Source organism: Primulina huaijiensis, chromosome 17, assembly GCF_012295235.1.
Source record: "Primulina huaijiensis isolate GDHJ02 chromosome 17, ASM1229523v2, whole genome shotgun sequence".
Classification (NCBI taxonomy): domain Eukaryota; kingdom Viridiplantae; phylum Streptophyta; class Magnoliopsida; order Lamiales; family Gesneriaceae; genus Primulina; species Primulina huaijiensis.
This window is the reverse complement of record NC_133322.1, coordinates 5,965,769-5,982,054: the sequence shown is the minus strand read 5'-3', so window position 1 is coordinate 5,982,054 and position 16,286 is coordinate 5,965,769. Positions and strand designations below refer to the sequence as shown.

The 16,286-nt window shown below is 35.1% G+C and overlaps 4 protein-coding genes and 1 non-coding gene across 6 annotated transcripts; 4 read left to right on the top strand and 1 right to left on the bottom strand.

The window, feature by feature from the left end:
- The first annotated feature begins 458 nt into the window (after positions 1 to 458).
- On the top strand, positions 459 to 2,851 carry LOC140963400 (cation-dependent phenylpropanoid and flavonoid 8-O-methyltransferase 1-like). Of its 2 annotated transcripts, none has more exons than XM_073422708.1 (6): positions 459 to 544; positions 1,166 to 1,253; positions 1,343 to 1,422; positions 1,569 to 1,713; positions 1,800 to 1,931; positions 2,240 to 2,851. In XM_073422708.1, exons 2-6 carry the CDS (start codon positions 1,182 to 1,184, stop codon positions 2,525 to 2,527), a joined length of 717 nt encoding a protein of 238 aa, XP_073278809.1. In that variant the 5' UTR covers positions 459 to 544; positions 1,166 to 1,181; the 3' UTR covers positions 2,528 to 2,851. The 2 variants fall into 2 exon arrangements, with proteins under 2 accessions (XP_073278809.1, XP_073278810.1); XM_073422709.1 differs by lacking the exon at positions 459 to 544 and adding an exon at positions 577 to 666.
- Positions 2,852 to 3,377: 526 nt separating this feature from the next.
- On the top strand, positions 3,378 to 5,812 carry LOC140963544 (F-box/LRR-repeat protein At4g29420). Its single transcript, XM_073422909.1, has 2 exons — positions 3,378 to 3,974; positions 4,612 to 5,812. Exons 1-2 carry the CDS (start codon positions 3,521 to 3,523, stop codon positions 5,502 to 5,504), a joined length of 1,347 nt encoding a protein of 448 aa, XP_073279010.1. The 5' UTR covers positions 3,378 to 3,520; the 3' UTR covers positions 5,505 to 5,812.
- Positions 5,813 to 7,346: 1,534 nt separating this feature from the next.
- On the bottom strand, positions 7,347 to 7,418 carry TRNAP-UGG (transfer RNA proline (anticodon UGG)). The gene has a single exon. It is a non-coding gene; the product is annotated as a tRNA-Pro (tRNA).
- An 82-nt stretch (positions 7,419 to 7,500) lies between these two features.
- Positions 7,501 to 12,589, top strand: LOC140963569 (histone acetyltransferase type B catalytic subunit). Its single transcript, XM_073422950.1, has 10 exons — positions 7,501 to 7,640; positions 7,776 to 7,817; positions 8,331 to 8,440; positions 9,189 to 9,257; positions 9,924 to 9,962; positions 10,050 to 10,126; positions 10,223 to 10,322; positions 11,284 to 11,359; positions 11,478 to 11,629; positions 11,736 to 12,589. Exons 1-10 carry the CDS (start codon positions 7,562 to 7,564, stop codon positions 12,366 to 12,368), a joined length of 1,377 nt encoding a protein of 458 aa, XP_073279051.1. The 5' UTR covers positions 7,501 to 7,561; the 3' UTR covers positions 12,369 to 12,589.
- A 999-nt stretch (positions 12,590 to 13,588) lies between these two features.
- Positions 13,589 to 15,793, top strand: LOC140963431 (large ribosomal subunit protein eL31-like). The gene is made up of 3 exons (XM_073422754.1): positions 13,589 to 13,702; positions 13,830 to 13,939; positions 15,318 to 15,793. The coding sequence occupies exons 2-3, from the start codon at positions 13,857 to 13,859 to the stop codon at positions 15,595 to 15,597; spliced, it is 363 nt and encodes a 120-aa protein (XP_073278855.1). The 5' UTR covers positions 13,589 to 13,702; positions 13,830 to 13,856; the 3' UTR covers positions 15,598 to 15,793.
- The last annotated feature ends 493 nt before the right edge of the window (positions 15,794 to 16,286 follow it).

Genomic DNA, 16,286 nt, shown 5'->3' with positions numbered 1-16,286 from the left:
GATACCAATTATAAGACCGAGCGTTTGCCGCTTACTAAAAGATATAACTGGTGGTAACTGTACAATTCAAATATCTGAAACCATATAGCAGCTCGAGCACTACATTTCGATTGTTATATTTGACAAAAACAATTATTGCACCCAACACAACTGTTTAAAAGTATAATAGAAAAATATATATCAATAATTCATTAAAAAAAACATTTTAATGATACGCATTCAAACACATTTTATAATAAAAAAATGCTTTTTATATATTTATCAAAATGCAAAATCAAAAAATACTTTCAAAAGATAATTTAAAAAATCACTTTGTAAAATAAATTTTTTTTGAAACCAAACGCCTTTTATACATACGTCAAAACTATTTATACTAATTTTAAATATTTTTTAAGCTATAATTTATAAATTAAATTCAATGTATTTATTTATATATACACGTGTGCAGCCCACATTCAGAAGACCCCAACAGGCAACAGCACTTCAAAGTTGGCGACATTTTCGATACAGCATTGTGAACGACTCATACCTCAGCATTCTTCAGGTTCCTCCCTAGCTCTTTCCTTTTACTTTTTATCGAAGAATATGTTGCATGCTGCGTTTTTCGAATTGATTTTATGAGTTGATGTGGAAATATTATCGTTTGCCCAATTATAATCAGTAGCTGTGTGTTTTTCCCCTTCAATTTTTTATTTTTATTTTTATTTTTGCCGGATCGTGTATCAATTATGGTGAAATTAGATGATTTATTTAAATTTTAGGGTACAGGATTTGTTCGTTCTTGGGTAAATTGTTTGATGTGTCAAGATGCAGACACCTCAAGAAAATCAATGTGTAAAAAACTAATTGCGAGTAAATTTTAATCTCAGTCTCCGAAATGCTGTTACAAATTAGCTGAATCTATATCCGTTTTCCAGGATTTATTGTTTTCAGGGTTTCAAACATGTGTTTCTAAGATGGCTGTTTCTTTTTATTGTTATTATGTTTTTATTATTGAAATGCATGCGTTGTTTCTCACATATGTAGCAAGTATGAAAATCCATGAGCGAGAAAGGGTTCTCTTGCTAGAATCCGTTGTTTTATCTTTAATATTTCATTTTATCGAACTACTTTCGAAACATAAGAAAAATTGAAAATTTAATTTCTTATTACATTGTCCGAATAGGCTTTGAAAAAGTGTGATGGAGGATAAGGCAAAGGCTACAACGTCTCTCCTTGATAAAGGATTGCTGCAAACTGCTGAACTGTACCAGGTAATGTGTCATCGATCCTACTTGTAAATTGTCCTGTTTTAGTTTTGTTTCATGCAATACTAGTTAATCCTCTTTTTGGCGTGAGATAGTATATACTGGAGACAAGTGTGTATCCACTTGAATCGGAATTTCTAAAGGAGCTTCGAGCCATCACTTCTAATCATCCTCGGTATACTTTTCTATCCACATCTTGCTCCATGTCTTCAAGTTAGTTGTCATAGTCACACACATGTGAGCTCAAAACTTCATTTTGTCACTCTTCGCGATCGATTGTACAATTGTAAGCATAACATCTCTGTATCATTGTCATCATAGGGCATACATGGCTACGGCACCTGATGCAGGCCAACTTATGGCCATGCTCTTAATGTTAGTTAATGCGAAAAAGACGATTGAAATTGGAGTATTTACTGGATATTCCCTTCTCCTAACTGCCCTTACAATTCCTGATGATGGAAAGGTAGCAGAACTTTCTGTCACGCTTCTTCCACAATAAATCTAATTTTTGTCATCCAGTTGTTTATCAAGTTAAATACGGTGTTGCAGATTACGGCCATAGACCTCGATCGGAGCAGTTACGAAATTGGGTTACCTGTTATTGAAAAGGCCGGGGTCAAGCACAAGATCAATTTTATTGAGTCCGAGGCTCTTCCGGTCCTTGATAAACTATTGGAAGATGTAAGAAAGAGTTGCCTAAATTTTACTCCTGTTCTCAAATCAAATTTACCTCTTTTTTTAAAAAAAAATCGTTTTGTATACTTTCCGAGTCCACCCTACTCAGGGGTGGACCTAGTGAATGTGTGGAAGGGGGTAATGTAATTCTGAAGTTACATATGAAAGTTTCAAGTTTTATTTTCATGTGAGATGGGGATCGCTGAATCCACCCTGACCCTGTTCAAGAGAGTAGGTCAAAAGTTTATCGCTTAATTTTCATGCGAACTCCTAAGTTCTCAGTTTTTTTTTGTTGCTGTTTTTTGATGATACAGCCTGATAACCATGGCACTTTCGACTTTGCTTTCGTCGACGCGGACAAAGCCAATTATGCGAATTACCACGAGAAATTACTAGTTCTTTTGAAACCCAGTGGTATTGTTATCTATGATAACACGCTCTGGGGAGGGACGGTTGCAATGCCTGAGGGCTCTGTTCCCGCGGACAGGTTGGCCACGAGGAATGCTGCCCTCGAGTTCAATAAATACCTTGCGGCTGATACTCGCGTGCAAATTTCTCAAGTTGCTCTTGGTGACGGAATTACTATTTGCCGGCGACTTTAGAAGAAGTTTATAAAGATGGATATGATGCCCTCGTTAGCGAAGTTTTATGTTCTATTTCATCACATTTCCCTCCACTTTGAACATGGATTAACTTTCTTTTCTTCTTAATTTTCTTTACGATTTGATTTGAATATCTTATCGATGCGTTTTACGGTTCTTGAAACGACATGCTAGGATTAGCTTGAATATCCGTGAATCTTATTGAACTAACTTGATGCATCACTGCATGAGCAAGATAGATGTTCAATCCTCGGTTGTCCATTTGGATAAGTGAATTCCATTTCAAATGTATTGTATCCATTCGGCTAAAAAATGTAACAAAGGAATTGAAATCCATTTGTTTTTCTAATATATTTTTGTACTTTCATTTCAAATATATTTTCAAATTGAATTGGCAAAATGTGTCAAGTTCATCAGATTGGTAGTCCGTCAAACTGACAAATTGAGTTAACAATTTCCTAACTCGCTCAAATTACGAGCCGACCACCTCGTCCTGCTAGATGATGGGTTGTGTCGGGTTGCGAGAAAATCAGTCTCAATCAATAAAATATAACTAAAAATTGATGGATTGACTAACTTCGTCTTTCCAAATAGACGGGTTGAGTTGACAATATTTCAACATGTCCAAATGGTTGGTTGGCTAGCCCGTCCCACCCTTCAAATGACACGTTGTGACAAGTTGCGGAGCGACTCGTCCTGCTAACCTGTTTTACTCCTGCTAACCTGTTTTGNTTTGATAAAATATTTTTGTCGTTTTTAAATATTTTAAATAGAAACTAATTTTATTAATATTTCCCCCACTATTTAACTTGAATTTTGTAATCATTTATTATAGACGATGTGTCATGATTATTAATGGGTTAAACCAAGTTTTTGGAAGCTGAGTACAACAATGTAAATTCAAAAGGTACAACCATCAGCAGCACAATAATCATCCTCAATTTCGACGAAGCCGTACAGAATCAGGATTCCGTAGCGAACCTTCCGAACTCCATGGACGACCTCCCTCCACCTCTCCTCCTCGAAATCCTAAGCAGGCTTTGCGATTCGGCCGATCTGGCTCGATGCCGGGTCGCCTCGAAGACCCTCAATTCTCTCGCGCCGGAGATCCGATCGGTGAATCTCCAGTGCTCCTACCTCCGCTACGCCAAGTCCCGATCTCCTCCGACCAGTGTTTTCATGACACCTTTTAAATTGGTGTTCAATAATTTGATTTCCGATTTGAAGACCGTGGAAAGCGTCTCGATCGGCGTCGAGAAGCCTCTGCGGCTTGTTTCGTACGACGATGTTGAAGACGAGGAGGATGATTTGTTTCTGACTGAAGCTAATTTTGTGAATTCTTGGCTGCCGAAAGTATGCGGGCATCTGAAATCGGTGTCGATATCAGATTTTTGGGTGCAATCCTGCTGGCGGCGATCGGACGTGCTCTCCCGCATTTCTGCTTATTGTGAGCTGAATTTACGCTTTATATAAACTGAATTTTGTGTATTTTTTTGGCAATGTTATGCTGTTGATACTGTCGTTTTGGTCGAGGGTTCATATGGCAAGTTGATTTCATGAAATTCACTTTTGATAATAGGCTCAATTTGTAGTATTTGTGAATTATATGCTGCATGTATTGATTTGGAGTATATCTTGCGATTGGAATATCATTCGGGGTTGGTGTTGTTTGAAATCATTGATTTCAAATTCTTGAATAATAATTGTGATGGTTTCAAATGTACAAAGATAGTGTGCGTGATCAAACTATCCACCCATATATAATCCATTCACCTTGATCAAATTCATCCATACTACCACAATTTTGTTGGATTTTGAGTTTAAGATTTGCGTCTCTGTTAAATTTTAAGTTTTTATGTGATTGCATGAGCTGATCATACTGCTTTTAAAAGTTACAATTGCAGCATCTTCTAGAGTGATTAATCGAAATTGCTTGAATTTTTAATGCTTTGTCTGGCTGGATCGTGGAGCTTGATCGTTAGACATACATGTAGATTGAAATTTTGTCCTAGGAGTATTCTATTTCTGGAAATGCTCATTTTTGCAACAGGTTGATTGATGTGATGAGAGTTCTGTCGATGCAGGTCTTAACCTCGTTGAGTTAGAGATCAAGAATGCATGGCTCTCTGTAGATTTTGTAATTCCTATGCCAAATCTCACAACATTGACTCTCGAATTTATAAGATTGGATGATGAAAACTTGGAGAAGGTGAACGAATGTTTCCCTTCTGTGCAAGTTCTCAATTTAATTGGGGTTGGAGGACTTAAAGATCCCAAGATCCATCTCATAAAACTGAAAACACTTTGCTGGACATTGTCTAATGCTCCAATGTCTATTACGATAATTGCACCAAATCTTGTGAAACTCAAACTTAAATGCGTGAAGCCACATGTTCTTCTTATCGAGACTCCACTGTTATCAGACTTGCATCTTTCCATAGAGGGAGCTGGCAGTTTCAAAGTGAAAGAACTAGCTGATTTGAGAAAGCTTCATCTTGAATCTACCGCGCTGCGCAACCTACTTGTTATGTTTCCTTTTGGAAGAAGTGTTAAGAGTCTAACGGTTGCCTCGACAAAGTGGGGAGTGCCGGTTGGAGTTACCAAGTCCATTGTCGAGTTATTACTTTGTGCGTTTCCAAATGTGGGTTCTCTCACATTGACCGCTGGTGTTTGGTCCGAGTTCGAAATGTATCCTATCCGTGGAGGTTCAGAATCCAAAACTCAAATGAAAGATGTGAAAGAAATCACTGCATATTTAACAGTTAACGATGTCGAGGTTACATTGTCCACAATTTTCTCTATATTGGATAATTGCAGTAACATCTCTTACATGGCAATGTTTATTCATCGGGATGTTGTATCTACTGTCACCAGCAGCCTTATTTGGAGGTGTATGGCCTATTCCTCTAAAGTGAACTGGAAATGGGGAATGTGGAAGGACGGAACCAAAGATGCTTGGATATGTGATAGCATCTAGTACCCTACCTCTCGAAGCTTCCTCAAGAGTAAATTATTTGCCATATCAAGTCGACGGGCGACTTTTGTACTTGCTGTGTTTGCCATAATGTGTGGCATCATGGAACAAAGAACAAGATAGTTTTATCCGATCATTCAATTGTTTGTGCCATGTATCTTGAATGAATGGAGAAACTGTTGTACATAATGTAGTGGTATTTAACTTCTCGATAAGGGAATATACATCTCTCTGAGAAATTGCGTCTGTACTATCAAATGAAAGTGGTGTTGATGAATAATTTAAATTTTATGTTTCATTCGGTTCATATCCATGACTACAGCGGGCAGAGTGTTGCCAACTGTGGATAGATAATGCTATTGTCTTATTATCATTAAGTGCAGAAATTTTCCATCAAGTGGCAGCGGGTTTTAAGGGGTTCAAAATGGCTGGAATTGTGTTGTTTAGTGGCTGGTAGGGTGTGATTAAGTTGTGATTAAAATTTAGGAAAGTTTGGTTAAGTTTCAGATTGATTCGGGTTAAAACCGGGACCCCGATCCAATTTTTAAAATGAATATTAAAAGTTACGAAACAGCCTCGAGGTTACGTCTAGGAAATGATTATAAATATGTTTTGATGTGTTCTATGGAGTTTGGTTGGCTTTGGGTCGAAATTTTGAGGTCCAGATGTAAAAGGTCAATTAGGGTTTCTAATGACAAAATGATCATTTTGCTCCTCGGGTCGAGTTAGCAGTCCCGACAATGCCCTGAACACAAAAATTGCATGTTTAAAATGTGTATGATATTATGAACATGAATTTTTATGAAAATACGAAAATACGTTGCATGCTTGATTTTAAAGAAATTTATATATATATATGTATGATTTTTATAAGTGATGAATATGATGATATGTTTTAAAGAATGAGAGTTAATTGTGACTAACATTAACAAGAACATGAACATGTAAGGCCAAGGATCAGTGGATGGGTAAAAATGTCCTCGATGTCCCCACCGTCGGGTACCGCTATTATACGTAGATGGATCTATCGATCAGAGTTGATACGAAAGTCACAACTAATGATCCGGATTCAAATAAAGAAAATGAACACGTATACGCTGATATGATGAGATATGTTATGGACACGTTATGCTTTGGCACACTATGTTTAAGTTCATGTTTTTATGATAATGAAATGTATGTTAAGTACAATACTTTTCAGTGTTGCATGTTATGTACTTGTTATGACGATTCAGGTGTGTTAAGTCTTTAGACTTACGAGGTGTGAATGATGCAGGTGAGTATATTGATGAGGAGACTGGAGGTGCCGAAGACTGAGTAGGCGAAGCCGGATGTGCGCACCCTAACCCGAAGACCATACTTTTCTGCATTATACGTTTATGAGTTAGGAGTAAAACATGGATATTTTTATACATTTCTATTTTTTATATATTGATGGCTTGACAAGACTTTGCATGTTATCTATTTGAATTCTTTTAAACTGTAATATTTTTACCTAGTATTTGAGTACTTTTTAAAATGTGTGATTGTCAACAGTTATTACATATATGCATTTAAATGTATTTTCGAAAGTAAGTTAAAAAAAACAAAAAAAAACTCTAGTAGTATTTTAGTAGTAGACATTTCAGCATGTTTCCTTGTATGTAAATTTGTTGCAAAAACAAAATTCTCCTTGCCTCCTATCAACTTCTTTATATTTTGCAACTATAAAGTAATTGTTTAAAGTTGGTGAAATGGTATAAATAATCAGATAGAGATTTTGATTCGTGAAGAAAAATATGTTTTGGAAAGTAGCTTATTTTTCTGGAACAAGAATGTATATTTTGACTAGGTCAAAAAAAAGATGGGGCGTTCCGAGAATCGAACTCGGGACCTCTCGCACCCAAAGCGAGAATCATACCACTAGACCAAACGCCCGGTTCTACTCTATTTTCTTAGATCATTTTATTTACGTAAATAGGATTTAAGCCTTGTGTAAATGATTTCTTGGTACACTGCCGCTCTGTTAATTTCCCGCCTCTCCCATTTCCCGCTCCACTGTCAAGCCCTAATCTCCGAAAATGGGAACGAAGCACCACTCTTCCTCCGATCCAGTTTCCGACCAGAAGAAGCGGCGTCGCGTCGGTTTCTCCAAATCTGGTAGGTGAATTTTGTCTGATGCTCTATATTTTCTGCTTTTGTGGTTGAATTCTTCTTTTCCTCGCACTGAGAAGTGCAGCTTCGGGATTTTTCCTTTTACATTTCTCATATTTCTTTTCAATTTCTTCTGTACAGATGCTGGAGTTGAAGCCAACGAGTGCATCAAGATTTATTTGGGTGCTTGTTTCCTGATTATTGAAATTTTTTACTAATTTGTCGGTTTATGTACTGTATGTTTTATGCATTTTTTCTTAAGATTGCTTGTTCCAAATGATCAGATTTTTAGTTGTCTCTTTTGGAATCGAAGTTGAATAAGGAGTAATATTTTGTAGTATGGGTTTTAAAAGTTAAGTTAATCTTATTTTATGAGTTTCTTATTTAGCATGGAAGCTTATTAGTTTGAACCGAGTAGCTTTATCCTGTCTATTGACAAGTTATCAAATAAATTTTATGTTTATCGTTGAACCCCTCAAAGTGGTAAGCAAATTGGACCACCAAATGCTCTTGAAATCTTAGAATATTTAGTCAGTTGTGTTGATTTTAATAATCTGAGGTTGCTTATTGTGTGAGAAATTTGAAGAACTTCTACTTGTTATGATAGCAGCTAGCGGCATATAACGTGAGGCCTTGAAATTTTGGTTATTCCTTTTAGTTATTACAAGGTTTTTTAATTATTACTTTTATGTGTAGTGTCAAGCAAGGAGGAAGTAGATTCCCCAGACAGTTTCCAAATCGAGCCAGTTGACTTAAACCATTTCTTTGAGACAGATGGTAGAATATATGGTTACCAGGGTCTGAAGGTATTCTGTTGGAATTATTTTTTTATTATTCATTTATTTTTTCTAAATCAAATCTTAAAGTTCATAATTTTAGTTTTGTTTCTTTACCCTAAGCATAAGACTTGTCTGTCCTCTTTCCACTGTCTACATTTGTGATTTCTTTATTGCTTTTTGTTTATGGTTGTGACATGTTCGGCGATTCGACATACTTATTTATCATTGGAGTTGAGATTATCTTTAGATAACTAGGATTGATTGCTAATTTTTTTTCAGTAAAAAATTAGAGCCTTTTCTTGTAGTAGCCATGTAGTGTATAAGAAAAGAAATTAGATGGTCTTATTATATTTAAATGCATTTTTCTTTTGTATGTGTTTTAACTAAATCCACATTGTTATAAAGATGAATTGCAAGATCATTCTATTCCTTAATTTCGAGATGAGTTTGGATTTTATATCATAGCACGAGGGCATGGTATTTGGTTTAATGAATTTTTAAACCATGTTGGGCCATACGATTTGGAAGCATTCTGGACCATGCCAATATATTATATGCAGACATTGTTTCACTTGGCACTTTCTTAGCAAAAGCAACTGTTGATGATAGGATTGCAGAGTTGGATAAACTTCACATAACATTCTGTGATGTATTGCTATTTACATCTTATATAAAAGGTTTGTTTGGCCGTCAGGAATCATGTGCTTGGTCTCTATGATTTTTTTATCTAATTGGGTCTTCTTGGATGTTTAATTTTTCTGTCTTTAATTTGCAGATCAGTGTTTGGATTAGCAGCGTATCCTTTCATTCATATGCAGATATTTCTTTTGACAGCTCATCGGATGTAAGTATTTACTAACTAATGGTAAAACTTAATAAATTGGTAGATGCTCTCTAGATGAGCAACTGTTTGCTGTGCACTAATCTATCCTGTCTTGGTTTCTTTGCTTCCCTGATGGTCTACAACATGGTAGATTTCATTTTGAATTTTCCCATTAAATTTTAGAAACACATGGTTTAAATTTGAATCTCTTACATGATACATTATAATGGTGTCCACTTAAGAGTTATCTTGCATTATATTAGCTGTCGTTGGACTCAGTTTGTTGAAAAAGAACAGGTAGTTCAAATAAGTGGAATTAATGAAGCTTTTTACTTCATTCCACCACTTTATCTAGATTATTTTGTATCTCTTTTCCGTTTCCCCATCTTCCTATATAATAATTTGGCGTGCGTTCCTTATCTCATTTTATCGAGTTCTGTTAGAAAGTTTTGATGTTTGATGATTTTTCCAGTTCATACTGCAAAAACTTATATTTATCCATGTGTCTTTTTTGATAAAGTCAAGCTCTTAATTATATGTGACAATTCCACAATCCACGCGATAACTTCCAAATGATTTGTGGCAAGGAAATCTATGTTTTAGCTGCTAATATATCAGGCGTTTTCAGTTGTATCATATACGTTCCCTCATGACATTCTATTGACCATTTCTGTTGATATTTATCAGGGAGGCAAGGGAATAACAGATTTAAAGTCGTCTCTTCAGGTATATTGACAGCACATGTTTGAGAATTCCTGATCTTCTCTATGAAACTCATGTATATAACTCAAATATTTACTTTGTTCATGACAGAATATATTTGCTGAGAACCTCATTGAGAAGAAAGATGACTTCCTTAAAACATTTTCAACTGAATGCAATTATGTAAAGTACGTAGAATCCTTTCCCATATGGAATTTCACGTATGCTGCTGCTTATGAATTGTTATATTCTAATTTTGTATCTCCCACTTTTCATGCATTTAGAAATATTGTCTCAAGTGCAGAAGTATTGCGAAACAATGCTTCTAATAGCTGCAAAGGTAACTCCAAGTGTCATCCGAAAGAAGAGCGTGGTAATGTTGATGTGAGTATTTTTCTTCATTGATCCTCATCACGTCAGTGCAATAATAAAATGTGTTATTCTGGCATATCATTCTGCCTAAAATTAAAATAAAATAAAATAAAATGTTCTCTCCATGATTACCTTAACGATTCCTGTGTTACTGTGGCGTAATATTGTGTACCTGTGTATATTTGTGATGTAGTTTCAATCCAAAACATTTTGAATATTTCTGCTTGATGAGGATTTATTTGAGCCACAAACTCCATTCATCGATCATGAATGTCAAATTTTATCGCAAGTTATAAGTGACTTGCCTTGCCTTTGTGCTTATATAATTTATTTGGGGCTAAATTGTTGATTTCATTACTATCACCTTCCTTCAGCATCTGGTGATTTGAGGATTGGTAATAGACATGTTGCAGTGCTTGCTTTTGAATTGATTGTGTAGTACACTTATGGTAGCTGTTAAGAATGTCTTTACGTTATTATTATTTTTCATTGCCTCTATCTCAGTGCAGAAAAGTGTTGCCACCATGGTCTACGCGATGAAGATTAGGTTTTTAAAAACAAAATTTACATGATGATGATCGTTTGTCGCTTCAATGGGCGAGAAAATGTCTAGCAAATGCTTATAAATGTCATCAAATCATCATTATATTTCTACAAGGACTTCTCTTTTTACAATATTAGATGAAATAGTTTGATTATTAGGCAGCTTTATTCCACCAGAGAAGAGTTTTTTTCTCTGCATATTATTTTCTCCTGCTCTTGCAACTTATTGCACTTGATCTATGCTACCAATCTTTGCAAGAGAGCACTCTCTCCGCTTCTCCTTCAGTTTGTTATTTTGAAACAACTATGGTTCGAATTGAGAGTTCTCTATGCTTACTGAAGAGAAACATCATCATTATTGGATCTATCTATTATGTTTCAGGATCCGAGTTTCTCTCTTGATTTTGTTGTTTCTGATTCATTATTTTAGGTTTACCGGGTTGGTGGTACTGCAGTGGGGCCTCTTTATTGCCGATTAGTGTCGCTCGTTCTTCTTCTTGTTGATGGTGACTGTCTTTATCTGTTTTGTTTCATGAAAAATAATTTGAGTTACCTCTAGTATATAGTACTAATTGCTGTCCACTGGAACATGTTTTGACTTTTATTATTGTGCTATTGACACAGGTAGTAATCCTATTGATGTCACTGATCCAAGCTGGCAAATATATGTACTAGTTGGGAAGGGTCAACAAGATGGTTGCAACACGTTGCTTGGCTTTGCAGCTGTTTATCGTTTTCACCGATACCCTGCTGGCATGAGGCTACGTCTTGGTCAGGTTTGTGTCTTTTTTTTTATATAGCTTTTGTCTGTGTTCTGAATAATAGACAATTGGTGAATTCACCATCATAGACTGGTAAATAGGATGAATTTGTTTCTGACAGATATTAATCGTACCTCCCTACCAACGAAAGGGTTATGGTCGTACTCTTCTAAAAGTGCTCAACAATGTTGCAATATCAGAAAATGCTTATGACCTAACTGTTGAAGAACCAGTGGATTCCCGTCAACACGTGAGAACCTGCATCGATGTGCAGCGCATGCTTGATTTTGAGCCAATCCATAATTCACTTGATCCGCTTGTTTCATTGTTGAAGCACAAAAACTTGTCAAAGAACAGCCAGCCCATTCGATGTGGACCTTCACAGAGTATCATTGAATCTGTCAGAGAAAGTCTGAAAATTAACAAACGACAGTTTCTTCAGTGCTGGGAGATTCTCATCTACCTTAGCTTAAATCCCATAGAGAAGTACATGGAGAACTACATGACCATCGTTTCAAATCGTGTGAAAGCTGATGTGATTGGGAAAGAACCCGAAGGCTCAGGTAAGCGGTTAATTGATATCCCAACCGAGTTTGATCAGGAAATGTCCTTTGCTATGTTTAAATCGGAAGGTGGCGACGGGACGATGATCGAGAAGGATGAGAATCAGGGAAATTTAGATGAGCAAATAAAGCAACTAGTCGATATTAGGATGAAAGAGATCAAATTAGTTGCAGAGAAAGTGTCTTCTTGAAGCCTAGAGTTTCAATGTCGTATTTTAAATTAAGAGAATGGTAGTTGCTTTAGAACAAAAACCAGAATCGGTTTAGGCGTTAACGGTCGTCTTTTGTCTCTGCCATCAGCCTTCTTCACCTTTGATGATTTACCGGTGGTTTGAGTAATTAAAGGGTATCATCATTGAATTATGAACAAAGCTTTATCAAGTTTTCCTGTTTCATATTTCCTATTTTATCATTATTTTTAATTAACATTTAATAAATTTTATTTCTAGATAATGGAAATATATCTCACGCTATGAAATTTTCGTATATTTCTCTAATGTATAATATCACTTGTTCGGTATATTCTTAATAAGACATCCACATTAAAAATATATTACTTAAAAAATATAAGAGGTGTGTATCACATTTTTCAAAAACCCATTTACGGTATATTGGTTTTTTACGATTTTTATCGTGTAAATTATCTAATTTTATTGTTAATCTTCTATTTTTAGTTTTGTAAATTTTAGCTTTGTTTTCATCGACGGTGATGAAATGATACCACATATATTAGTATGACATTGACACTAATTTACATCAATGCAAGACCAGATAAATGATTAAAATCGAAAAACAAAAAACAAAAAAAAGGACAAAGAAAGCACTAGAACAAAAATTAGAAAATATGGAAACTCAAAATCACAAAATCCAAAGACCAAAATTTCAATTTTCTGATTTAGTTATACTTAAAATGTATCTGAAAAAAATGTATCAGAGAATGATATTTTTAGGTAAAAATAAGTCTCGATGGTTAACATTTTCTACGTGCGAAATTATTATTAGTACTAGTTCATCGCCGCACGCAACATTATTTTTTATATTTCATATGGTTTATATTTAAACGAGGATCAAAATGTAATTATAAAAAATATTGAAGGACTACATTGTATTTTTAATATAAGAATTAAAAAATAAATAGAAAAAAGAAAGAAAAAAAAACAAAGTAAAAATTGAACCTGCAACTTAGAGTTCAAGATACAAATACTCTATTTACTAAACTAACATATAACTGTATTGAATTTTTAATATTTTATTAATATATATATAATTTTTAAAATAAATCGTGACACCAAAATTTAATTACTATAAAAATCTCACGCGGAATAATATAATATAAATAATAACAACTTGATTTGAGGTCGTGGGCTGGTCTGCTTGTTCATATTTTATAATTTCTCTATGACTGAAAAGACATTAATAGCTCTTATAAACAATACAATTACAGCTTATGCCACTAGGGCTTTAAGTTCCTCTCCCAATCATTCTTATAGTTGAATTCCGCCCACCTCCGCACAACGCTTTCCAGGTTTGCCTTCCAGCCTCTCTCGCGCACGCTCGCACTGATTGATTAATATATGAATTTGATCTATTTCTATCTAGATTGATCTCTAATTTGAAATTTTGTGTTCTTTGCTGATTTGTTGCAAATGCAGGTGTAATAGTTGTAGGATTGAGAGAAAATGGTTGAGAAAACGAAGGGAAGGAAGGATGAAGTGGTGACGCGGGAGTATACCATTAACCTGCACAGGAGGCTACATGGCTGGTATGTTTCTTAGGGTTCATCGCTTCCTTGAGTTATTTTTTTAAGCTGTTAGGTTGTCTCAATTTGAGAGCAAATTTGATTTTGGTTTGGAAGTTCGGCAAGTGAGTTTCACTGATGGTTTTTTTGTTGATTTATCATCTTGGCTGGGAATTTGTTACTTTTTGTTGAAAATAATTGCACTGCTGGGTGTGCGTCCAGAGTTTTCTTATGATTTTCGCTCATCTGGTTTGCTTTCCTGAATATATTTTTGATATTTCTCTGTGGCTTACTGGTGTTTTTTAAATTGAGTGGATGCGTAGAATTGATGTGGTATTTTACCTAAGAGGGTGTGCAAACTATGAGTTATGTTTCTGGAAGGCCAAAACATTAATCAAGGGGTCCGCGAACAGGATCAAAGATAGATGAAAGTCAAAACTTATACCTATGACACGAAACATGGGAGGCCAAACTTGTGCTTATAAAAAACTTATAGAAGTTAAATTATATAAGTAATTGAGTTAAATGACTATTGTTTGTCATAGTTGTCAAAAGCGCAAGGCGCATTAAAGCACTCAAGTGTCTTGGCACTTGCAAAGCGAAGTGCACGTTTTACGGAAGTAAAACACAATAAATAAAATATTTTAAAAAAATAAAATCAATTTATTTTTAAAAATATGAAATATCAAATACTAAATAATCATTTTCATCTTCCAAGTATCAAATATTAAGACGTGAGGGCAAAAGGCAAAGATGTTAGGGTTTCTCCTGCTCTATTTTGTGCTCTTTGGAGTGCACTGAAGTGTGAGTTGTGAGCTTCGCTTTGTGCGCCTTTGACAACTATGCTGTCTGCCTCCCCATGATACACCCTCGTGTATATTTTTTTGATATATAGGCTAGAATGGCTTTCTGGAGATGCCTAATGTAAAAAAATGTGGAACTGTTTGAATTCATATCATTTGTTGTCAGGAAATGTGTCTGGGAGTAGTCTATGTAAGTACATAAGACATAATATGAAAATGCACTTCATAATGTGGTTGTGGTGTGCTTTTGCTTTGGGTGGTATTGGGGATCACTGATCAGCAATGTCTTCTTTAAAGTGTCTCAAGTTGTGTTCTCTATTTGCTCATACATGTAAGCCTGATTGTTGGCTTCATGCATCCGTTCTTGATCACATCCGTTCATGTTTACCTTGGCTACCATATATTTATCATTTATAATGTTTATCAAATCTCTTTCACCACTGATAGTTGGCTTCATGCATCCGTTCTTGATTTGTGACATAGCAATCTTGTCTTTCTATGTTTTGATATTTACAGTTCCATGCCTATAATTGATACTGGTTTTTTTTATATTTTCTTTGTCATTTCGATACTATTCTTTCTCTGTGGATGTTAATTAGCACCTTTAAGAAAAAGGCTCCCAAGGCCATCAAAGAGATCAGAAAATTCGCGCAGAAAGCCATGGGTACCACAGATGTGAGAGTGGACGTGAAGCTTAACAAGCAAATTTGGAGTAGGGGTATTCGAAGTGTCCCAAGGAGGGTCAGAGTTCGAATTGCTCGCAAGAGAAATGATGATGAGGATGCCAAGGAAGAGCTGTACTCCCTCGTTACTGTTGCAGAAATCCCTGCTGAAGGATTGAAGGGCTTGGGTACCAAGGTTGTTGAAGAGGAAGAATAGAGTACCAATGGCAGTATCAATCTTTATGTGACAATTTTCATTATTTTAAGACTGCTTAGACAAGTATTAAATCGTGATTTTCCTTCATGGTGACATCAATTATTAAACTAAGTTATGTGTTTTGTGGAATTGAGGATATTTAAGAAGTAAAATATATGCTGTCATAATATATTTTTATTATAATTTCCTAGAATCACCATGCTCAAGTGCAGACTTCTAATTGAACATATATACATTTCTTTTACTACAATTTTCCCATCGTTCTTATCTGCCATTTGATGGGATTACGATTAATTTTTGAAATTTATTTGCCAATTTAACAGGTATATTAGAATTGCCAGTTACTCAGATTCTTTTTCCCCCTTTATAAGACGATCAAATTTGGTCCTCTGTTCAAACATCTGACAGGAGTTTCATCTGTCTCGTTGTCTATGATTTCATTTACATTTTTTTGTACCTATTTAATATTCTTCGATTAAATTAGACGTTCGTGATTGTCAGTAACACAATTCAAGGGCAAATATAAAACACTACACCTGGGAAAAACATGTTAATAACTATGTTGAATAGATACGAGTATCATATCAAATATGATATGTATATGATGATAAAATAAATTTTAAAAATATAAACACAATACGACTAAAATACGACAATTATTAATATNGATGTCCATAGAGTGATTTAAA

Excerpts from the sequence above, each read along its gene's own strand:
- LOC140963400 (XM_073422708.1), top strand. The coding sequence starts at position 1,182 with ATGGAGGATAAGGCAAAGGCTACAACGTCTCTCCTTGATAAAGGATTG. Across the intron at positions 1,423-1,568 it reads ATCACTTCTAATCATCCTCG|GGCATACATGGCTACGGCAC; the intron begins GTATACTTTTCT and ends TTGTCATCATAG. Across the intron at positions 1,714-1,799 it reads CAATTCCTGATGATGGAAAG|ATTACGGCCATAGACCTCGA; the intron begins GTAGCAGAACTT and ends ACGGTGTTGCAG.
- LOC140963544 (XM_073422909.1), top strand. The coding sequence starts at position 3,521 with ATGGACGACCTCCCTCCACCTCTCCTCCTCGAAATCCTAAGCAGGCTT. Across the intron at positions 3,975-4,611 it reads CTCCCGCATTTCTGCTTATT|GTCTTAACCTCGTTGAGTTA; the intron begins GTGAGCTGAATT and ends CTGTCGATGCAG.
- LOC140963569 (XM_073422950.1), top strand. The coding sequence starts at position 7,562 with ATGGGAACGAAGCACCACTCTTCCTCCGATCCAGTTTCCGACCAGAAG. Across the intron at positions 9,258-9,923 it reads CTTTTGACAGCTCATCGGAT|GGAGGCAAGGGAATAACAGA; the intron begins GTAAGTATTTAC and ends GATATTTATCAG. Across the intron at positions 9,963-10,049 it reads ATTTAAAGTCGTCTCTTCAG|AATATATTTGCTGAGAACCT; the intron begins GTATATTGACAG and ends TGTTCATGACAG.
- LOC140963431 (XM_073422754.1), top strand. The coding sequence starts at position 13,857 with ATGGTTGAGAAAACGAAGGGAAGGAAGGATGAAGTGGTGACGCGGGAG. Across the intron at positions 13,940-15,317 it reads CACAGGAGGCTACATGGCTG|CACCTTTAAGAAAAAGGCTC; the intron begins GTATGTTTCTTA and ends GATGTTAATTAG.